This window comes from Clarias gariepinus, chromosome 19 (genome assembly GCF_024256425.1).
Source record: "Clarias gariepinus isolate MV-2021 ecotype Netherlands chromosome 19, CGAR_prim_01v2, whole genome shotgun sequence".
Lineage (NCBI taxonomy): Eukaryota > Metazoa > Chordata > Actinopteri > Siluriformes > Clariidae > Clarias > Clarias gariepinus.
Window position 1 is genome coordinate 3,202,221 of NC_071118.1, and position 24,827 is coordinate 3,227,047.

At 37.2% G+C, this 24,827-nt stretch overlaps 2 protein-coding genes across 2 annotated transcripts; one reads left to right on the forward strand and one right to left on the reverse strand.

Annotated features, from left to right (window-relative positions):
* Positions 1-4,302: 4,302 nt before the first annotated feature.
* Positions 4,303-8,840, forward strand: LOC128507492 (toll-like receptor 13). Its single transcript, XM_053478459.1, has 2 exons — positions 4,303-4,377; positions 4,852-8,840. Exon 2 carries the CDS (start codon positions 4,904-4,906, stop codon positions 7,802-7,804), a length of 2,901 nt encoding a protein of 966 aa, XP_053334434.1. The 5' UTR covers positions 4,303-4,377; positions 4,852-4,903; the 3' UTR covers positions 7,805-8,840.
* Positions 8,841-9,001: 161 nt separating this feature from the next.
* On the reverse strand, positions 9,002-24,514 carry hnf1bb (HNF1 homeobox Bb). Its single transcript, XM_053478460.1, has 9 exons — positions 24,071-24,514; positions 19,463-19,662; positions 19,016-19,280; positions 18,594-18,814; positions 17,036-17,181; positions 14,391-14,511; positions 12,872-13,012; positions 12,644-12,744; positions 9,002-10,821 (listed from the first exon to the last, which is right to left on the reverse strand). The coding sequence occupies exons 1-9, from the start codon at positions 24,430-24,432 to the stop codon at positions 10,801-10,803; spliced, it is 1,578 nt and encodes a 525-aa protein (XP_053334435.1). The 5' UTR covers positions 24,433-24,514; the 3' UTR covers positions 9,002-10,800.
* Between the last annotated feature and the right edge of the window lie 313 nt (positions 24,515-24,827).

The window sequence follows — 24,827 nt, forward strand, 5'->3', positions numbered from 1 at the left end:
GTCGACTCTCGACTCTGTCTGCACGCGCGTGCAGCATTTATTTTCTGTGCACGCTCGACTCTGCCTGTACGCTCGCTCAACTTTGTCCAGTGTTACGAACATGTTGAGCGAGCAGGGGAGGAACTGCACGCGCAGAATCGAGCTGTTGAGCTGTGCACATTGGTCCTGTCCACACAATTCGAGTCCTCAACTGTGTTTTCTGGTATGTCCCATACTATTCAAAATGACTTAATCTCTGCTCTTGCAGCCACCATGTCTGATCAGATCAGAGATGAAATTCAGGATGCTCTCTTTTTTGGATGGCAGGTGGATGAAACAACTGATATATCCTGCCGTGCCCAACTCTCTGTCATAGTTCGCTATGAGCATAGTGCAGGTAAAATTCAGGAGCGCTTTATTGGATTTTTATTGGATTTTTTTTGGCCTCCTGCAGACATTTGAGAACATCATTGCAGATACAACAATGGATGATGATACACTGGATTGTGCCAAAGGCTTTGTGAGGAAACTGGAGGATTTTGAGTTTGTGTTCATGTTGTACACATATGAACAAATCTTCTCTGAGACTGATGTGGTCTTTGATATTGTCCAGCAGAGGGCGATGGATGTTCTTTACTGCAAGAAAAGAATTGAATCTCTTCTTGCATTTGTCAAAGAGGTTAGAGGGGGCTTTCCAAGCCGTTTATGCCAAAACAGCAGATCTCACATCAGACCCACGAGATGAGCCCATGAGAAAGCGCCGTCTGACCCAATTACAGGATCCCCAAGAGCGATACAGAAATCTGTACATGGCCATCCTTGATAACATCTTGGAGCAGATTCCTCAACCTTTTTCAAATTTGGAAAGCATGCTCTTTTTAGAATTAGCCAATCCAGAGAAATTTGTGAGAACACGTATTTCCAGAGGAGGGCTTCCAAAGTGTCCTGAAAAGTTATGGCCATCACTTTGATTCAGGGAGACTGAGGTCAGAACTTCAAGTCCTGTATTCAGATCAGGACTTGCAGGGTAACAGGGATGATTACTTGGTGTTCCTTGAAGACATGGAGTTGGACAGTGCAATGCCTCAGCTTTACAAACTGTTCTTATTAGTGGCAACAATTGGAGCTACATCTGCAGGTGTAGAAAGGAGCTTCTTCTGTTTAAAGCGGCTCAAGTCCTACACCCGAAACACAATGGGCCAAGGCCGTTTAAGCAGCCTAGCTCTGCTGGCCATTGAGAGGACACTGGTCAAGTCACTGGAAAAGACGCCTAGTTGGTACGACAGGGTCACAGACCATTTTCTTGAAAAGGAAAGTAGGTAGGGCAGAATTTACTTTTAAATAAATAGACAATTTTATGATGTAGGCCGAAAATGAGCTTCGCCTATTTGACAGACCAGTAGACGCCACTGATCTGGGCATGGAGAAGGAGATGAAATGGAGAGATTTTCAAGACTATAAATTCAATGAGATGAAAAGACAAAGATGGGAAAAGACAGAAATTATAATGTAAGAAAGGGGCAGACTGACAGTGGTTTCTCAAGTGTGTATTTTCTTTTCTTCTTGTTCTTTATAGTTTTTGTTATTGTTGCTAAGAGTGTTTAAAATACAGTATAATAATTTCTGCATGCTTTATGTGAATAATGTATAGTGAGAAGTAAAATAAATTAATTAGTGTGGAGATTGTAACAATTAATTGCAATTCCAATTAAAAGTGTTTGGGCTGAATAAGTGAAGTCAGTCTTATTATTTAATCTTATTGCCATTACATTATCAAGTTATGCTTCAGTACTAAATGCATGTTTGCAATTGAGATTTTTTTTCTTAAGCTATGAAACACATTAGCACTCACCTCACTATAATTTAATGATAATCATAAGCAAAAAGTGTAAAACAAAGAATTTACATTTATTACATTTTCACCCAGAGCGGGATTCGAACCAGAGTCTGGACGAATTTATGCTATTATTTGAGCACGTGCAGATCTGGTGGAAGGTGCCCTGCTGGCATGCGAGCACAGGCTGGTGAATATACAGTATATACAGTATAATGAGTGCAATCCCGTACAACCAATAATGTTGCTACCATATTTTTTTATGGTAAATTTCTGGCAACCACAACTGCCAGCCTTTTACTGTAAAATTTACGGTTTATTTATAAACCGTAGAAAAAAATATTAAAAACCATAAAATATACAGTATAATGAGCGCAATCCCATACAACCAATAACGTTGCTACTGTATTTTTAATGGTAAATTTCTGGCAACCACAGCTGCCAGTTTTTTACCGTTAAATTTACGGTTTATTTTTAAACCGATTTTTAAATTCTATAATAATTTTACATTTTAAATTCTATAGTAAAATATAAACTGATGCTTCATGATATTAGTAACAAATACCTTCTCTGAGAGTTTCCTTTTTATAAATACAGTAGCTATATCATAAATTTTACTGCAATAAACCATATTTTCAAATGTTTTTAACTGTTAAATTTAAGATCTTACTCTGTAAAACTAATTACAGTTTTTCACTGTAAATTCTACGGTTGTCCCAGGTTTTGTGAAATACGGTTTTATTCTATAGCATTTATACGGTATTTTACTGTTAAAATTACGAAAATTTTTTACAGTATGACCTTCCAAAGAGCATCCTCTTCTTTCTGGTCATCCAGGATTGCAAGGTCATTTGATGGACTGGCCAAGTTTAAAAAGTCTGTCCCTGGTTATCACATTGGCAGTGATGGGCACCATTGTCTTTCCTGCCCAATAAATATGAGGCTTAGTGTATTTGAGGCCAAGGGTTGAAAATGGGAAAAAGCAAGTCCCACTGTCCCCTACAAGGGACATGGAGTAAAATGTGTATTTTGAAAGGCTTAAAATTAACATACCCTTATAAAATTGTAATAAAATGTAGTTAAAATCTTCACAAATGAAAAACAATATGATAAGAAAAAATAACAATGCTGTATTTAAAAATTTGACCACTTAAACCGCTTACTGCCATAGAATGTGCTTTTTGCAATTGCCACCAATTTAGAAAGACAGAACATGTGATCTGTTGGCCACACCCCCACTTGTGTAACATCAATAGAAAGCCCAGTATGTACTCTTTCCAGTGAATTAGGACACAAACACACTGCATGCATGGTGTTTAAAATATTGACCACAAGAACTGCTACCAGAAATGAACTGCTGGGTCTCAGGAAGATATATTACAGAAAGGATGACCTCTGTGTCTTAAAATAACAACTAACTGTTGTTTTTCTTGTTGTTACATGTGTTATTTTATAGTTTTGAAAATAAGTAGAAAATGAATCACTAAACAAAAACAAAGAAATTTGCAAGTGACCCCAAACTTTTGAACGGTAGGGTATATATCGGGTATTGTATATGTGTCATATCAGGTCGTATATGTTACAGTACGCAAGTTAGTGTGTGACTTTTATGTCATATGTGAATCACACCACACACAGACAGGGGGCGCCACATTATGTATTTTTTATGGCTGCTGATTATTATTTCACTCCACCCTAGATAGAAAATCATTTAGTGTGTTGCAAAAGGTCTGTGCCTGATCAGTCAAGGCTCTGTCACGAACAGAAATGTGTCCTTGTCCAAGAAAGAAAGGCAGAGGCTATAATTATTTCGCAACAAATAATAAGTAGTTTGCCAAAACAAAACAAACACTCTTTTCCAACAAAAGAGTATCATTTAGAATAAATTTTATATGTGTATTATACAGAAGTGTGCTGGTTCACCATCACAAGTTCCCAAAGGCGCTCTAAGTAAAACTGCCTTAAATGATCACTTCTGCTCAACTTCTACTCAAGACTGGCAGTCTTGACAAGTAGTGAAGATCACCTCAGTGGCCTACAGGTGGACTGGAAGCACCGGCACCTTTTCCAGGTTTTACAAACTTATCATGGGCTCAAGCTAGTGTTGTGAGTAATTTTGTAACTGTAGGGAAATTAACCACCACAGGGTTCTTCTTCTCCAAATGAGAACTTAGTACAAAGTTTCCAGGAAAAGATGACTGCCTGACAGTGGTGGTATTTACTGCAAACTCAAAAATAATGTCATACTTCATTTGACTTTGCTTAAGGTCTCAGTAATTGTGCACACAGAAAATCTTTTTTTGTTTAACTACAATATATTTTTTGTTAAATGCTAACTAGAGTTAGGTTATTATACATCACATTTAGTAATTTTTTTTTTTTATATGACTAGGCACAAGGTTTTTATATGACTAAGCAAAAAAACAGCCTAACACACTGTCACTTATCTGTAGTGAAAGTGGACATACTTCTGTATTTTTACCCTTACATGACATACTTCCTCGTGTCATGGTTAAACAAGCCTTGGGAATCCATTCAAGTGTAGAGGTTTAGAAGAAAAGGAGGTATGGTCTTTTACAAATGTTTTTTTCTATTAGTAGTAGAAAAGTAATATTGTTTTGTTATCGTAAATCTATTTGAGATTATGATTTAAAAAGAAAGAGCTTTAAAATGTTTTCAGGCCATTGTTAGTAGTAGTACAGTAGTAGTATTGTTTTTAAATAGTATTGCCTGAGTCTGTGATTTGAACCAATTTGTAAAATGTGTAAAAATTTGTCTTGCTTGTAACATCAGCATAATTCCGTAAAGCCAGTGTAAAACCAAAATGATTTTGTTCCTCAAATTTCCTCCAAATATAATTCTTTAAAACTGCTTTTGTAAAATAGTGTTGTATAACATTAAGTATTAACTTTATTACTGTCTTGAAATCCAGATATAACAAGGTTATATGGATCTGCATTTTATTTATTTTTGCAAGAACCAGATAGAAATTTTCCCAAAAAATAAATCTGAGAGATTTGTATGATTTCTCTTTACAGCTCTTGTACAAGAAGGAGACATCTGAATTTGAGCAATTCATCCTGTTTAGAAATGACCACAAATTTAGGCATGATGTGTTTCAAGGCAACAATGTCACTGGCTCTTCTCAGTATATACATCTTCAGTTTCCAAGTCAGTGCGTTTTCATTAACAAACTGCACCGTCTCGGTTGATTTAAACAACACTGATGAGGTAAAAGTTCTTTGCTATAAGATGGGCTTTTATACGGTTCCTTCCCCGATACCCAGCAATGCAAGATTCATAGACATGTCCTTCAACTACTTTTCAAACATCAGAGCTGGAGACTTTGAGGACCTTTGGAACTTGAGAGGTTTCAACTTATCTAACAGTAACATCTCACAGATAGAAGAAGGTACTGCAATGCATTTTCCCAACTTGATTAAACTTAATCTGGCCTACAACAAGCTGAAAACAGTGTCAAGAGGTCTACTGGATGGTCTTGTCAACCTGCAAGTGCTGCGACTTGATGGAAATTTAATCGAAAGTATTGACGAATATGCTTTTAACACTCTTCGGAGTTTGACCATCCTGAACCTTACAGAAAATAACCTCAGACAGATTGCCAACGTCAGACCAGTGCTTTTGTCACCAAGCTTGGAGGAATTGCTCATCGGAAGCAACAAATTTGACGTCTTCAACTCATACGACCTGTCAAGGACGGCTTTGTCGCTGAAAAAAATCGATTTGTCTTACAATGCATTGACCAAGTTCCAAATCACTGAGAACATCTTCCCAAATCTGGATTACCTTGATTTATCACACTGTGGTCGAAACAGGACTATGCTATGGAATATTACTGATAAGGCTTTTCTGAATTCAGTAAAAGCACTGAATCTGACCGGAGTACACATGCCAGAGGAGGACCTCACTGCAGTACTTCAGAACATCTCTTGGGCCTCCTTGTTTATACTCAGATTAAGTGAACTAAAATGGATGAACCCACAAACTCTTTTACAGTCTGGATGCTTGCCTGGACTCAAGGTGCTACGCATGCTGCACAACAGAATCGTAAACTTGACGGCTCATATGCTCGATCCCTGCTCTAACTTGACAGAGCTAGACTTTGGAGATAACGAAATATCTAATATTTCTGCGCCCATATTTGAAGAACTAACACAGCTTAAGAAACTCTATCTACAAGGTAATAAACTCACCGAGGTCAACAATTCGTTTCAAAATCTTCTGATGCTTGAGTATCTAGATCTCAGTAGAAACAGTATTAGTCATTTAACCTGTACAGACTTTGCTAATTTAACACAGTTAAATACGCTATATTTGTACAGCAACAAAATTTCAAAACTTTTTCAATGTGTGTTTAAAGATTTAAATAATCTTGAAATTTTAAATCTGGGAACGAATAAATTATTGACGATCGACGTTGCTTTTCAACAAGACCTTCCTTCTTTGAAGTATTTGCAAGTGACATATAATAAGTTAAGCACAATTCGCAAGAAAAGCTTTAAGAGTTTGTTTAGTCTTAGAACCCTTGATCTCGGTGACAATCAGATTTTTGAGATTGAACCACATGCATTTTCAGGGCTGACAAATCTAACAGACTTGTTACTTTACTCTAACAGGATAACGGGTAAAACTATAAAAGACCCAGCTGTGTTCTTTGGCATGCCTAACCTGAAATCTCTACAACTGCATAGCAATGTCATTCATTACAATGATGATAAGTTGCAAAATCCCCCGTTTTTTTATTTAAGTTCACTAAAAAATTTGTCTATTCATAGTCAAAGACGAGGTTTTGGTCAAATCCCCTCAAATCTGCTTCAAGGTTTAACTTCCTTAACAATGTTCTATGGCGGAAACATGAACCTGAATAATCTCCATCCTAAAATGTTCGAGTCCACTCCTAACCTTTGGTTTTTAGACCTCACAAAGAACGTGTTTGCAGACGACGACTCCATAACCGCAAACGTTTTCCACCCGATCCCAAATCTGAGGAAGCTTATCATCAGCAGTGCTCAGATTCATTCTCTGAATTTCTTAATTAATGCAAACCTTTCTAGGCTTACAGCCTTGAGAGCGCCTGAGAATAAATTAGACGTCATCAATCAAACGTTGATTCAGTCACTCCCTCATCTGACATATCTCGACTTGCAGCAAAACATCTTTACTTGTGACTGCAACAATGCTTTTTTTATCAACTGGGCTTTAACCAGTAATTACACCCAGGTTATTTACCTAAATGGATATACTTGTAGCTACCCTTTATCTCTGAGAGGTAAAAGCATTTTAGACATGAATGTAGAGTCGTGTAACGTGAATATAGACTTCATCATGTTTGTACTCAGCTCTGTCGTGGTTATGCTGACTCTTCTGGGGTCATTCATTTATCAGCTCTTTCGCTGGCAGGTTTTGTATGCGTACTACCTATTCCTCGCCTTCCTGTATGACAGCAAACGGAAACAGATGCACCAGCAACACGGATTCAAATACGATGCCTTTATTTCCTACAATGTCCAGGATGAACCTTGGGTTGTCGAAGAACTTATTCCTAATTTGGAAGACGAACAGGGCTGGAGACTCTGTCTACATCATAGAGACTTTGAGCCAGGAAGATCCATCATAGACAACATCATGGACGGGATATACAGCAGTCGTAAGACCATATGCTTGATCACACATAATTATTTGAGAAGCACGTGGTGCTCCAAGGAAATCCAGATGGCTAACTTTAGGCTGTTTGATGAAAAGAAAGATGTATTAATCCTGATATTTCTGGAGGACATTCCTACCTGTCAGCTGTCTCCATATTATCGAATGCGTCAGCTGGTAAAGAAGAAGACCTACCTCAAATGGCCCAAACATGGAGTAGACACACGGGTATTTTGGCAGAAACTGAGAATGGCTTTAGAGACCAAGGAAGGCCCAGAAGATGAGAAAGCTCTTCTCAGTGGACATGGGGAACCTGACCTTCTGTAAAGTGTATCATTTATGCGTTTTTTTTTTTTTCATAAAGGAATTTATTTTCATTGCATTCCACTCTCAAACACTGTGTCAGTGTTTGAGCAAAGTGATGAGGAAATAGAGGAACTGTGTCGGCAATTTTGAACCTAAATAGGCACAGTACATGCTGACTTAGCCTTCATTATTCAGAGTAGTGCTGAACGGCACATCTCTGTGGCTTCTATTCCTACTTTGTTCCCCATTGTATTGCACAGCAGGAGTCCCGCCCCCTAGACACAAGACTGTAATGACCATGTACTTTTTTCATTTCTCTTTTCATTGCTTGCTTCTTACAAAGAGTTCACCGTTAATGTTAAATAAAAATGTTGAATTAGACGGCCACATGACCACCAGATTCCTCAAATCAATCAAATATTGCTTGTATAAATTTTAAAAATGTAAAAAAAAATATATATATATATTTGGTCAAACTAATGAGTAATTGTTGAATTTTTGGATCACACAGTGTGTCTACATTTCCTACAAATCTTCTTTTCGGCCTTCCTCTAGACCTATTGCCTGGCCGTTCCAACCTCAACATTCTTCTACCGATATATTCATAATCTTTTCTCTGAACATGTCCAAACCACCTCAGTCTGGCCTTTCTGACTTTATCTGCAGAACATCTAACATGGGTTGTCCCTGATTAACTCATTCTTGATCCCATTCATCCTGGTCACTTCCAAAGAGAACCTTAGCATCTTCAGCTCTGCTACCTCCAGCTCTACTTCCTGTCTTTTTTTCAGTGAAACTGTCTTTAAGCCATAGAGCATTGTATTTTCACTACTGTCTTTAACACCTTCCCCTTCATTCTCACAAGATCAATATCACACAACACACCTGACACTTTTCTCCACCCTTTCCAACCTGTCTGCACACGCCTCTTCACCTTCTTTCCACACTCTCTGTTGCTCTGGACTATTGACCCTAAGTAATGCACCTTCTTTACCTCTGCTTCCTGTAGCCTAACCATTCCATTTGGGTCCATCTCATTCATACACATGTATTCTGTATTTCTAGAGCACCTCTCTAGATTTTCCTCCACCTGTTTCCTGCTCTCACTCCAAAGCACAATGTTCTCTGCAAACAACATAGTCCATGGAGACTCCTGTCTAACCTCTTCTGTCATTCTGTCCCTCACCAAAGCAAACAAGGAGGGGCTTAGAGCTCACCACTGTCTTACAGCTCTCATACATGTCCTTCACCACTCTAACATACTTCATCTGTGCCTTGAGATGATTGGCACCCCGTCCAGGGTGTACCCCACCTCGTGGCCTAAGTCTCCTGGGATAGGCTCTAGGCCCCCTCGAGTCTGTGAGTGGTATCAATATATAACATATAGCAATAAATTAAATATAAAAAATATTTATACAAGCTCTTTTCCTGAAGTGTGTACACATTTTTGGCTGACTCTATATGAGCATATAAGTAATAATTCATCATGTAATAATAATAATAATTCATTCATAGATTTAGTATCAAAATATTGACACAAATGCTTTTTTACCTGGTGTGTATACTTTTTTTTGCCGCACACTGTATCTCTCTCTCTCTCTCTCTCTCTCTATCTCTCTCTCTCTCTCTCTCTATATATATATATATATATAGAGAGAGAGAGAGAGAGAAAGACTGACCCCTATTGGTGATTATGTGAATATTTTGTTATTTAAAAAATTGTGGTCATGGAGAAATAAAAAAAATTATTCAATACATTTTTGAGAAATATTTAATAGAGATACCTCCTAGAAAATAATTTGTAAAAAGAAAAAAAAACATAATCAAAACAGTAAGGTTTGATCTTATTACAGTTTTTATATTACACATATTATTAACTTGTTTTTGCATTTAATGTACAGTACATACCACGAGTGTTTCAGAAAATAATATACTGTATAAGAATATTAGACACTGAATTGTGACATTTATTAAAATCAAAATCCAGTCTCTTATACCTACTGTAGGGTTTTTTCAGGGTACTATAACTGACTAGCAGTTTTCTATTTTTAATCACAGTCTGCAAAGGTTGAAAGGTAAAAGTAAGGAAAAAAGCATCATGACTTATTTTGCTCATTTCCGTGGAGTGATTGCTCAAGTGATTTTTCACACCATTTGAGCAGAGGCCCGGGTCAGAGGAAATAGACCTAATGGGGTGAGTCTAAAATAAACACCCCTCCCTAGACAGTGCACTTTCTCACAATCTCTCTCAAGCTATTAGCAAGCAGGGAGAGATAATCACTTCAGGATGGCAGGTTGTGTGTGTAGGATCCTATTCTTGAAAGAAAGAATGCATTTTATACTGTTTTACATGAATATAAATGTGATTCAAACAAATCCAGAATGTACAAAGTATTTTTTGTTTCCTTAAATTGATGTATTTAAAAAATCAGTTCCTGAGAGTACCTTTGGTTTCTATTCTGATGTTCATTATATGCAAGAGAACTAAGGAAAAAAACCTGACGAAATAAATCATCCGATAAAATAAAGATAATTTGTAATTATACAGAACTCATACCCATACTGTAGTCTTGCTGTTATTCTCTCTTGCTTGACCTCACACTACATTTCAATCCATATTTCATCTTCAACATAAAATTATACAGTAGAAACATCTTGAACTATATACACTAAAGCCACTTTTGCAGCTTTCATTGATTAAAAGAATTTCACGCAGTTCCAGAGCGTCTGTATGATCGTACACTTGTCAGTCAACTAATCAGTCAGAGTTCACTCATTCTGACATTAACATTTTGAACAGAAAATGCAGTAATGCTAGTCTGGAGACAAATCTCCTTTCTTCCAGTATCACCCTCTTGTCCAGGCATCGGAGATAAAGATTCGGTGTTGTTTAGTGGTTCATTGTGATCACAGCGCTCCTCCATATGGTTCTTTGGCATGAGAGGTTGTCAAGGCTACTGCGGTAAGGCACATTTGTTGCTTAGCTGCCGAGGAAGTGTTTTCACACCTGGACAATGTCACCAAGCCTGCAAAGGGCACTGAAGTGATGAAAAAAGGCAGGTTAGAACAATCCAGAGAATGTGCTAATTTAAAATTATGTATCCAGAAATACAAGCAATTAGAGCAAAGCATTGGATTACAGTAAAATATTTTTATCATTACCATCTAAGCCATGATGGATAGTGTTGCTTTAATTAACAGAAGTATGCTATTCCTCTGAGTTTGCCATGACTACACACATCCCCTCTCTGATGTCTGTTCATTTGTAAGTTTGTTCTTAACAAAACAGTGAAAACTGTCTTTAAGTAAAAGGCAATTAAATGGTAAAAGCTAGCTGGAACTTAGTGCAAGTTCTGGATCAGAACTTGTTTAAGCTTTATACCCCTATCTCACCTACGCGGTTTCGCACGGTGGGCGTACTGTAAGTGCAGTTCATCATGATTCACTGCGAGTTTTTTGGCGCTGTGAGTACATTCACATCTTTCCGCGTGAAAAATTAAACATGTTTAAAAAACAATTAAAACATTAAACATGTTTACTGTCCTCACGGAAGGAGTCAAACCGCATACATGTAGGTGAGATAGGGGTATTAGAGTTATACATCAAAAAGTGATTAGGTCAAATCTCAGTCCCCCACCACTGCTCAAATGTATAACGAGATAAAAAAAATTTAGGTCACTCTGGATAAGGACATCTGCTAAATGCTGTAAATGTAGGCAAAATCAAGGGTCTTGAAAAATGTGTTCAGTGAGGAAGTGTCAAAGGTGCAGTTCCTCAAATGTCCAACAACACCAAAACGTGAGTCACAAATAAACATGTTCACAGCCTGGTACAAAAAAAAAAAACAGTTTTGGTCTCCATAGCAAGATTTTCCACATGTACTGGGGGTGATTTTTTTTTTTTTGTAACTTATCAGTTAAATTGTTATTCAGCCATAAAGTTATGGATAACTATGGGTGTGGCCGAGGTTTGTTACAGACATCAAACCACTAGCTGTTATGGATCACTTTAGCTAACCAGCTAACAGGACGTAGTTTAATGTTGTAGCTTAACATACTGCAAGAAATGGAGTTCAATGTAACAGACCACAGTAATGAAGTTCAAAGCAAAGTAACCTTAACATATAAATTAATATTAGCCACCTTAGCATTTCAGATATGTTAAATCTAAGCTAGCCTGTGGTAATGGAGGCATTTTCCAACTAAAAGCCAGGTTCTGTGCATTCTTTACATTTCCCCTTTTATGGGTTAATTTAAGTGGAGTCAGCCCCTGACAAGATCTCGAAAACTAGAACTCTAATGTTTGAGCTTCAAAACCGCTCTTTAGAAAACCTGAGTGATGTTACAGAGGATTTGTCCAGTTTCTTTTATACAGTCTGTGAGAAAAACCCTAAAACTTTTCCTGCTCATTTGTATCATTCTGTATTCGTACCTATTTCAAAAGCCTTATTGTGTACCGATGCTTGTTTTGAAAACTCTTGGATGTTAAGAGCGGTAAAACTTTGATGAAAAAAAAGTGGCACGGTGGCTTAGTGGTTAGCAATATCGCCTTGCACCTCCAGGTTCCGGGTTCCATTCCAGCCTCGGGTCTGTGTGTGTGGAGTTTGCATGTTCTCCTAGTGCTCGGTGGGTTTTCTCCACATACTCCAGTTTCCTCCCACAGTCCAAAGACATGCGGTTTAGGCTAATGATGTTCCCAAATTCACCACAGTGTATGATTGAGTGAGTGCGTGTACCCTGCGTTGGATGGGTGTCCAGGGTTTACCCCACTTGGGACAGGCTCCAGGCCCCCCCCCGTGACTCTCTATACAGTATCTATACTATAGACGATGTATGAGTGAGTGAGTACAGAAAAAGTTACCTGCTTGCTGGAACCCAGGTGAGAGATAGCACTGGTGTCCATGGAGGAGAATCGAGAGGGGTGAGAGTAGGGTTGAGGAGGCTCCTGCTTGGGTGAGTACACTTGGCAAGGCACAACAAAAACAAGTTATTAATAATTCAAAACTAAACAAGAAATCATCACTTCAATACCTTATTAACAGTGAGCAGTACAATACCTAATAGATGCAGATATGTGCAGTGTACATACTGTGTGCATAGGCCTGCTGGGAGGAGTGTGCAGTAAGTGGTGTGAGGTTGGGGCTGTGTGGGAACTGCATGGGCTGCAACGCCGTCAGACCAGACACGCTGTTAATGATGGGCACATTCTGAGTCGGAGGAGCACTCAGGCCTGTGGGAGAGACCTTGTGTTGTTAGAGTACACACAGTATCACAGAGCATCATGCTGCAAAGAGTGCACTAAATGTCAAAAACATCTCTTGTATGGTTACCTCAAATCATGAAATCATAGGACATGCATACATAGATAAACGTGATTCAAGAGATGTGATGTTTTAAGAGTGGTGATGTCAGGGAATTATATATATTTTTTTCAAAGTGCATATCTGTCCACATAAATCCTGTCATCATCATAAATAAAAGAAAGGTTTTCTCGGTAAATTGGTCAGAACGCGATGTTATATGCTCTTTTAATGACATCTTTATGTTTCATACATTGGAGGACCCGAAACCAGTCTTAGAAAGTTTTTTCTGTCTGTTTGTCTGTCGGTTTGTCACACAGAATGGGCTGGACGGATTTTAATGAAACTTTCGCAGTACATAAATATCTGCCTGAAGTTTAAACTGCACCTTAAGTTAAAATCAAAATGTTAAGTAAAAGCGATGTTATGAACAGTTATGTTGTCGGTCTTTTAGCTGCTCCCGGCAAGGGGTCGCCACAGTAGACCATCCAGGCCGCACATACTGTACAAGCTTGGCACTAGTTTTACGCCAAATGCCCTTTTAAAAAAAGTAAAAGCTTTTTTACTAGAAGGATTTAAAGAGGATTTTTACTGGGATTATTTAATATTTCCACCACTAAAATAATAGTGCTCAAGTGGTATAAGTGAATTTTAATGCACTGGAGTCGTTTTAAGGCGAAACTTCATCTTTATCGGATCTATGATATGATCTATGATGAACTGTGATTCACTCTCCAATTACCGAAAAGGGAGTGTATTTGTCTGACGACGAAAGAAGTACAACTTAGCGTAAACAAGTTCCAAGATAAGTTCCAAATCTAAGATACTCAACCTTACAAAATTATATTTCTTTGTATTAATACATAAATCAGAGAGTTCTGCCGTATACAAAGACGGCTTTAACCTGAAATAATCATATTACTGATTACATTAAAGCTGATCAGCTTTAACCTTAACTATTTCTACCTGCTCTTTACCCATCAACGACACGCTAAAAACTAATGCTAGTTTTTAATAAAAGAGGGTTACAAAGATGTTCTTTGTTGCTCTAGTAATCACGTCTTAATGTTTTTCATTACAAAAAATACTATACTTTTTTTGTTTATTCACACCTCATAAGTTTCATGCACAACAGAACTCAGAATTCTAATAACATTAATATTAATACTGCCTATTAACTATTAACATAAGAATTATTATTATTGTTATTATTTTATTAATTATTTTATTATTATTATTATACTGCTTATAATAAACAAACCCTATAAATGTTAAAATGAATCAGAGGTGAAATGTTGCAATACTGACTCTGAGCAGCGAGGGTCATGATGAGACTCTGAGCCTGCTGGTGATGGTGAGACGACTGGGACAGACTGTGGATGTTGGTCAGAGTGCTCACAGGGGGCAAGACTCCACCCGAGGCAGAAATCTGGACACACACACATACAAAGTATAAATATATATAGATATACAGTATAAAAAGATAATACAAGAATAATGCTCTTGCTTCTTACAGAACAAATCTCCTGCATATCTTTACACTCTGGTTTTAAGTGTACTGTACTACTTTAAGCTTATGGTGAGGACGCAAAGCAGTGAGTCAGGTTTATTAGAGGGCTCATTCACCAGCCATAAAGCTGCGTAATTACATTATTGCTCTATGGGTCTGCCCACACACTCTATTCTCTGTAGTTCATGTAAAATTGTGTGAGGAATAACTTTTACTGCTCATATGATCATGCTTGGCAAATTATATGAGCAAATGACAGTACTGTAGATGTTCGCAGCAAACACAAGCAACTGGTCTAAAGTTGAAAATGTCTGTGATAGTGGACCGCATGGCTTGCAAACCTGTGCTCAAAACATCAGAAACTTCAGGCACGCCCTAAAACTTAAGTCTAAGAAAAAAGAAATCATAAAATTTACCAGGGCAGAACTGAAAGTAATGCACAAGTGGGCTGACACAGGTGGTTCGATTTATTTATTTATTTATTTTTAGTAGTAATTTAATACTTTTTCTTTCTACTGGATAACAACTGTAAGCAACTGTAACCAAGAATAAGCAATTTCCCTCTGGGATTAATAAAGCTCTTCGAATCGTGAATTTGAACATTGAACAAGTAAAATTCTTCCCTAATATAAAGGTGCAACTCAATATAGTCTCCATCACAGGGCACCATCATTGACCCTAACTCTTGAATCCTTTCTAAGAATCACCTTTGACGGTCACCCACAGTACTACAGAATGTTTAAGGACAAGAGCAATGTGCACAGATGGGTGAAGAAGTTTAAACAAGGAGAAACCACCATTGAAGACAAACCGCACTGTGGGACAAAGGGGATTTTCAAATCGGAATCAAGGAGTCAGATTCAATAATGGCGCAGTTAAAACTATGTTACATATGTTGAGTAGTTCCCGCGCCCATCTCAGTCTTATTCAGTTTATGGTTTTGCACAGAGTCCATTATTCCAAATCAAGGCTGGCTGAAATATTTCCTGATGTTACGAATAGATGTGACAGGTGCCACGCCTCTCCCTGTAATTTATGTGCCCAAACCTGCACAACTTTTGGAAGTTTTTTTTCTATCTCATATCCCCTTTACCTGGGGTACAGTTAAAGCCATGTCCATTAACTGCTATATTTGGCATTACAGATGATTCAGTTCCATTGAGTTCTGCACATAAAGATGTTATTGCCTTCTCATCTTTGTTGGCCAGACGTACAATACTTTTACATTATTATAAATACAATATTTTTACAATAAATTTTACATTATATATTATATTGTTAGTTGTCCCTCAATCTCTCAGTGGATTAAAAATTTATTATTTTTTCTTAAATTAGAGAAATTAGGTTTAAATTAGGTTTTAGTATGTTCGGGGTGGGTGGGGAGTTTCTCTTTTTTTTTTTTTTCATTTGATCTATATTAGTAATATTAATACATTTATTTAATTGTTTTTGATATGTTTATGTATGACAATTGTTGATTTTTTTTATTAAATAAACATGTTGAGTAGTACCTTTTTAGAGCGGAAGAGTTTCTCTACTAAAATGTGCAATTTGCACATCCTATGTCAAAAAAGTTAATAAAAAAGTTAATGACTTTTGCATTACATTTTGTACAGCCCTCTTAAATCCTAGTCAAGTAGTATAGCATTAAAAGTGGACATGTTTAAATGACAGTGCTTCAAGGACTTAAGTGAAGGTTTGATACATTGAAGCAGATCATGCGCTTATGTTTGCGACAGAAGGACTAAGCAGCCATACATCTCCTTTACCTGTGCATTTACCTTTTATAAAATAATTGTAAAATATCAATTGTCACAATATTTCCACAGGTTTAAACCAGTCACAGGTGATATTAGTGACCTAACCCGCTCCTTGTCGTACTAGGCGGGGTGTACCTTGGACAGGGTGGCCTTCTAACTATAATTTGTATTCATTAAAGTGCAAAACGTTCTTTTTTTTCAGCTTTTCATTTTGTGGGTAAGAGGATTATAAAAACGATGTACAGCAAAAACAAATTCATTTTAAATGACATGAAAACAGGTTTACCGTAAATAAGCTTGGAATTTGGAAAGTGGTTAAGGCATTGGACTACAGATTGGGTTCAAACCCCAGCACCACCAAGTTGCCACTGTTGGGCCCTTGAGTAAGGCCCTTAGACCTCAATTGCTCATATATAAAAAAAAAAGAATCAGATAAAATGTAAGCTGCTCTGGATAAGTGCATCCGCCACTTAAATGTAACCGGAGTGATTTTTCTAATTTAGTATATTATGCACATCTTTGATTAAAAATAAAACCCTCGCACAGATGTAAGAACACCTAGCCAGAGATAACTGACGAGATTCTGACACTTCTGGTAAGATGTGTGCCATAAACACGAGTAGAGGCTTAGTTTTGTTGTGTTTTATTAAATTACGCCATTAGATTATGCCATCTTGACTCACCATCTTGGCTTCAGGGGACAACAGGCTGTGACAGGGGTCCAGGCCGGGTGGAGACACCTGCTGTAACACCGACTGGCTGTTGCCATGGTGACCGATGCCTGTTGAGGAAGTGACATCACTGGATCCCTGATGGCTGTATCTGAGTTCTGCATTAAGAGAGGTCAAAATAAGGAAAGGATACAAATTTCTTTCTTTTCTTTCACAGATGCTGCTGAATATAAGGAACAAACAATCAAATTAAAAAGAAGAATCAACAAGAGGAAGCGGAAGGCTTTCAGATGTATGCGTCAATGAATTTAATCTTTTGTTATATACCCGGGGTTTTCATTAAACAGATATGAGTAAAAAGTAAAAACTCCCTTTATTTTTCTATATAATCCCCTGCTACAATAATGCACTTATCCCAATGTTTCACTAGTGCCTGGATACCATCAAGGTAAAAAATTCTGTCAGTACCGGCTGCCTGCTTCACGTTCAAAACACCGGCCTCCCAGGAACTCCTTTTTATTTATTTCTATTATTTTAAAGAACTGGATGCTCTTGATATTAATAAATTTGACCTTTTAAATGTGTTACAGGTTTTAACTACAACCCCATTTCAAGTAGCACTTTAATTTTCTTGTACTTTGCACAGTACAGTAATATTAAAGGTTTTCTATTTCATTTTATTTCTTTCTGACTAAGAGTCAGTTCCAACCAATCTACGGTTTACTTTCAGTTTCTCTCTCCTCTTACTTCTGAACTTTCTCTCTATCTCATGGAATTTCCAAATCGACTCTGACGAACTCTGTTTCCGTTTCTCTAATCAGTCGGCCACACAAACGGCCAACCTAAGCTCATGGAATGGTGCAGAATACACAGTGGAGGTAAACACACAGCCCTCTGACTCACACACTTCTGACGTAGCACACGATCCCAACGGTAAACATTTAACAAAATCTGCCATATTTCACAGCGGGAGAGATGTACAGTACAGGGTAGAAATAACACTTTGTATACATACGGAAAGGTGAGACAGAAAAGTGAGCGATTTATGGTGTGTGTGAGTGTGTGTCTTTGAGTGTGTGTGACTCGTATCTGCCAAGCCCTGCTTCCAAAGTTAACCGAAGTCTGACCCCAAGCATGAGGCAAGACTTTTATGTGTTCCGCTGTTAAAGGTGTCTAAAGGTGTGGCTTTGTGTGTTAACCGAGAGAGGAATTTTAAAAGAAAACACACACAGTGTTCTCTCCGGCTCGTTCGCCTTCCCCTTTCGGATTTCTAATTTTACCCTTCATTAGGTAATATGCTCAGCCCGAGAGTTACTCGCACCCTTGGGAAAAGGGCAGAAATATCTTTGGTGTTAATTAACTCAAGCTCACAATGAAAAATGTAATATTTCACTGTAAATTTAGAAACGCTCTCAGGTTTCCTCTGACCAACAACAAGGCAGTTGGTGGAATCATTACGTTAAGTTCTCCTTCGGTGTGCAGAATAAAAAGGGTGCCAATAATTCTAGTCATCTTGGAGGTAAATCCTAACAGCAGACACAATGAAGGTGACGGTGTTGGTGAGTCTTACTGGTATCCGGGCTGCCGTGGTGGTGGTGGTGGTGGCTGTGTACGGGAGGCAGTAAGGAGCTCATGCTGTGAACTGGATACGCATCCATGGCCAGCTTCTGGCGGAAAGCTTCCTCTTTGCGCCGGTTAGCAAACCAGTTATAGACGCGAACTTCCGTGACCAGGTTAGAGCCGAGACCGTGGGCTTTAGAGGGTGACACACCCCTCTGTACACACTCAGCCCTGAGAACAGAAAAAAAAAACCCATAAAACATCATTGCCTTGCTAGTAAATGTTTTCGATTCTTATTTTTTCGAATCCGCCCAATTAAGCACATGACAACTTTTCGACCTGCTCTCCACCTGAGGTCAAAGAGCACCAAACACACTCGGAGGAAAACTCTCCGGCATACTAATATATGTTTGTCGATAAACAGACTCGTACCTGTTGCATTCCTCCACCAGCGCCTCTCTCTCCTCTTTGCTGGGGTTCTTCTGCCTCTCATACGCCTTGTACAGGATCTCCTGCGACGCCGGGCCCCATTTAAAGCGGTTCCGTCTCAGTCTTTTCGAACCCGGGACTCCATCGTCTGTAAGCGTCCCCGACGCGGTGCCAGTGCTCTGCCCCCCGCTGTGTTGGAATTCTGGGAAAAAAAACAGGACCTGATCCTGACTGCCTGAGTCACTGGAGCCCTGAACACGACCAAACTCTGTGAAAATAAGACATGATTTATTCATCACAGGGCATACCATGGACATTAAAGTTTCTACTGCATGTTTAATTAAATAACAACACATAACACAGTATATTTAAGTATAATTGCATCATTAGTGTATAAATTATTATTAAGTCCACCATTTTAAAGAATAACAAAAATAATGTCTGACTTACGCCGGTCAATCTCTCGCTGTTTCTGGACATACCAAGCGTAAAGCGAGGCCCGTTTGGTTGTTTTCATGGGTGTTCCTTTGTTCAGGTGCTGCGAGAGGTGAGACTGATTCAATCCTGTCACGTCCACCACCTCGCGCTGAGGAATGTTGTGCTGCTGCATGTAGCATTTGATAGTGCGAGCCGAGCGCCACGGATCCTCACTGACATGAAACACACAGCAAACCATATCAGTGATCCCAGGAATACTACTAACACCAATACCAATGATAATAATAATCATAATTTTAATAAACTTTGTGATGATGATGATGATGATAATGATGATGATGATGGAGATGAGGCTGATTGTATTGTTACATAAAACCAAAATTTCAAGATACAGTATACGGCAAACTGTTAAATATTATTCTTGGCTTTTACACTCTCCTTAACAAATGGTATATAGCTGATGATCCATGATATATAATAAAATATAAGCCAATCATATAAAAGTTGCTCTTATCAAATGAAAATATTACTATAAATCAATTGTCAGGCCGAATTATTAGTACATTACCACTTTAAAACAAATAACTATATTAAGTATTCTTTTTTTTCTTTTTTTTTTATTTATTACTCTTAGTAATATTATAAATTTACAATGGAACAGCAACAGTCTATAAAAGCATTGGTGTATTACAAGGTAACTTATTTTCAATTGCACGATATGCAAAAAAAATAAAAAATAATAATATATATATATACACACATACATACATACACACATACATACATACATACACACACTCACACAATTTGTAGTTAGGCTAGATAAAATGCAAAATAATATATTTAATAGTTACATATCGCAGTTTAAATTATTTATTGATTATTGCACTATATACAGTATGTAGATACATTTTACATAAATTTAAAAACCTGTTTTTAAATATGCAGGAATAGATTAATAGTATATCAAATTAAGAACATTTTATTCAATGATAATAAAAAGGACAGGAATGGATATAGTAAAAAAAATATCTTTTGCAATCATTATATTAAATCCATTTAGTTTTCTGGTTATTTAATAAATGTTCTGGAAATCAGTGTTTCCCGGTTACATTCCACTGTTACTGAAAGACAGACCTAAAAAAAACTACAGTGCACAGTGTCTGTGTAAAGTACGTTATGATAAAAATAATAATGGAATCTGAATTATTTCTGCTCGGCGTGGACACTTCGCTCTAATCCGCAGACATTATTTGTTTTGGGAAGCGAGCCCTCAAAAGTGTGCTGATTAACATCTATAGTTTTAGAAAATGAATAACTAGACGGCCTTTCTCTCCAATCAGGAAACTGTGTATTCTTTGGTTTATGATTTATAGAAATAAATTAATAAAAACAACTGCACGTGGTGTCGCTTAGAGTCATCGGCTGCCGAAACCCTAGATGTGAGTCGAGACTGAGATCCTGCAGGAACCAAAATAAAAAGTCACCTGAGCGGATGTGCTTTAACTTCATGCGAGCAGGATCCAGAGGTCAGGTGTGAAACAGAAGGACCAGCGTAGGAGTGTATTACATGTTCATTTGTTCATTTTCCGTAAATTATTTCTTTTGCCTCGCTCTGGTTTTACTTACAAGGTCTGAATAAAGTTATTAAAGAGAATTGACAACATTTTTTAATCACAAATAAATAATCACAAGCAAGGAAAAGAAAGCTAGGAAAGCTAGCAGACAAAATGCTCAAGGTTTTTTTGAGAATTTGATGGCTAATCTTGAAAAATACAGTACATTATAAACTGGTAATAATTATATTATAATAATTATAACAATAATAATAATAATTATTATTATTATTATTATTATTATTATTAATATTACATCTTTTTATTGTTAAATATTTCAAACTTTTCCCCTTAAAAAATATAAAAATATATATTTATATTTATATATATTAAAAATATATATATTTTTACATATTTAATATAATCAATCTATACTATTTGTAACAGTTGTATGTTAAATGGCATTTAATATTTAAAGTTGATTTAAAACAATTTTATTTAAAACACTGACTGCAGCTTGTGTGCAGGTCTGACATAGTGTAAACCAAGCAAAAAGCTGTAAAAAGGGAGATCATGAAACTAAAACAAAATAAAAACTCAATCTAGTCATTTAGATAAAAAAAAATGATGATAAATAGTGTTTCTTTTTTAATTTTTTTTTGGACATGACAGCAAACAAAATTTCCTCAGAATAATTTCAAATTACAGCTAAAAAAAAAAAAAAAAACACAGTGCATCACATGCAATGATAAAGAGTTCAGATACACGCAAATGCTGTAAGAATTCATTTGAGTTATTTCAACTACTTCTTAATCAATATATTTTTAAGGCAATAAATATATACTTTGTCAATTAATGCAATTTGGTGTATTCGGCATAAGAATGCACAAGATTAACATTGTAAGAGTTAATCAGTCGGACATTAACTTTAGATCGACACGACGCTGAGTTAATTTAGCTTTATAAGTTTCACGTATAGGACTCGTCATTCTCTACTGCTTTACTCTGTTACTACAAGTTTACTTTATGGCACTACGCAGTTATCAAAGTCTGGACCATGATACTTCCATGATTTTACTATAGTACTTTATGGTTCATGTTTATTACATGGTTTATGTTTATTACATATTCAATCATAATAGACGTACTACTAGCTTATGTGGTTACTATTCTGGAGTAGTTGGAGTAGTTCTGGTTGTCATAACTTTCTGTTGGTAACTAATTTGTCAGTAAAATATGACGACCATCTTAGTACCAGAGGTATAGCTCTGGGTTTTTGACATGAACTATGTGTCAAATATAAACAAGCTTTTGTTCAATGATGTGTAAATGTTCTTAGTTTCTTCCTGTGGATAAATACAGGTAACACCCTATTTTAAGAAATGGGTTCATTTAGGTTGTGCTATTTGCTATTTCACGTTTATTCCCTGCGCATTAGTCTTAATTCATTGTGACCTTCAATGTTACAGAACTAGTGACTAATACTTATAGCATTTTAAGCTGTGATCATTCTCAACCAACACTTTTTAAATAAAAATCCTACAAATTTACAAAATCCTAAATCCTACAAAAATCCTTAAAAAAAATTATATAAAAATATATTAAGTATGAATTAATTATTATTAGTCTTATTAGTCTTAACTGTCGACATAAAAGAGTTTTAAGAGGTTCTTGGCTGCATCAAGTGACTGCATCTGTTTAGTCTTTAGTAATGAATACAGTTCTATATCAGGATACTATATTAGTGATGTGTTTAACTTTTTTCATTCCGACTCAGTATTCAGGTTATTTCATGCTCCATAGCTTGCATGACAATAATAAATAAATGTATTTTACAATTAGTGCACAGTATTATCACAACTAATAGTGCAATAATTGATTTTTATCAGATGTTTAGTTATGTAGCAATGAAGGTGAAAACATAGACAATAAATATTCATGAAAATAACAGGACCTTAATTAACCCCTACTTAATTATTATGTGTATAATAGAAAAGTCAGTATTTGGTGTTTATAGTGTTGTTATTTTTGGTATTGGTTTTTGTAGTGCATTTAATATTTGGTATGAGTGTTTGTAGTAATTTTGATGTTTATTGTTAGTGCTTGTAACATAATAGATTTTTGGAGTGAGGCGTTTACATTTTAAAATAATGTAAATTTAACTCAAAGAAATTAACTTTGTAATTTACTTCATTAAATTTAATGGGTTTACCGTAAAAACATTATGGAACTTTTGCCCTTAATTTAAATAGGTTAATACATAAATCCTTATTTCAGTGTTTAGTCTTGTAGTGCATTTCATGTTTGGTGTTGGTGTTTGTTACATAGTTACATTGGTTGTAACTATGTAACGTAGTAAGAAACTTTACTATACAAAACTATGTAAAGTATAGTAAAGTCCCCAGTGTTGATTTAACACTTTTTTAAGTTCATTTAAATCCAACTCAACCTATACAATCTCTGTAAGGTGTTAATGCACCACCGGGTATTTTGCTGTGTATTTGTGTTTGTAGTGTATTCAATGTTTGGTGTTAGTGATTGAAGTGTATTTGATGTTAGGTGTTGGTTTTTGAGGAGTATTTGATGTTTGGTGTTGGGGTTTGAAATGTATTCGATATTTGGTGTTGGTTTCTTAAGGGTATTTAATGTTTGGTGTTGGATTGTGAAGTGTATTCGATGTTTGGTGTTGGTTTTTAAAGAGTATTTGATGTTTGGTGTTAATGATTAAAGTGTTTGGTTTTAAAGATTGAAGTCTATTTGATGTTTGTTGTTGGTTTTTAAAGAATATTTGATGTTTGGTGTTGGTGTTTGAAGTGTATTTGATGTTGGGTGTTCAAGATTGAAGTGTATTTGATATTAGGTGTTTGAAGTGTATTTGATGTTTGTTGTTGGTTTTTAAAGTATAATTGATATTTGATGTCAGTGTGTAAAGTGTATTTGATGTTCGGTGTTTGTGGTCTTGCTGTGCAGTTTTTTGTCAATACGCTATATTGAGCTGAGTGTCAATCAAAGTCAATTAAAGTGAATTAAAGTAAAGTGAAGTGCGGTGAGTGTGCGCGCTCACGCCAGCATGCGCTCCACGATGGCGCGCTGCTCGTTCGCCTCCTCGGTGTTCAGCGACTGCAGCTCTCTCAGGATAGGCGGCGTGTCGAAATCCTCCCCGGACTCCGAGCCTTCATCCCCGGACACTTTACTCCCTCTGGCTGCCTGCAAGGTCATGTATACCGGCTTGGAGTCCGTATCGCTGGCGCCGTTCGCGCTCGCTGGTGATAAGGGCTTCTCGGTTTTGATAGCGAAGCCGTGCGCGCGCGGCTCGAGCTCGTTCAGCGCCTGCACGAGCTCGTCCTTGGTCAGTCCCGAGTCCAACAAGGCGCTGAGTAACTCCTGCTGAAGAGACGTCAACTGGGACACCATGTCAGCAAACATGAAGCCGGCGGCGAGGAGGTGTCCTCGGGGAAATGCGGCGGATCTGTGCTGAACTGTGCTGAGCTAGATAATAATTCTACTGCGCTGCGCTGGAGACGCGTGAAGGCGCGCGGTGCGGAGTGATAACACACCTGCTGAGGGGGGCGGCGCACCTAGTGTTGTGGGCGGGGCTAACACGTACAAGGCGCAAATTCCATCGTCAGTTGATAATGCAAAGCAGAGCTGTTTACATGTGGACACCCATTCATCCATCACACCCATGCTGGACATGGTTCCTCCTCAAACTGGTCCACGGACTTCTAACAGACATCTACAATATTTTTGCATGATTTCTTTTTTAATATGAATACACAAAGCAAGCTCAATGAACACACACCATGAATGTGTGTTATAAT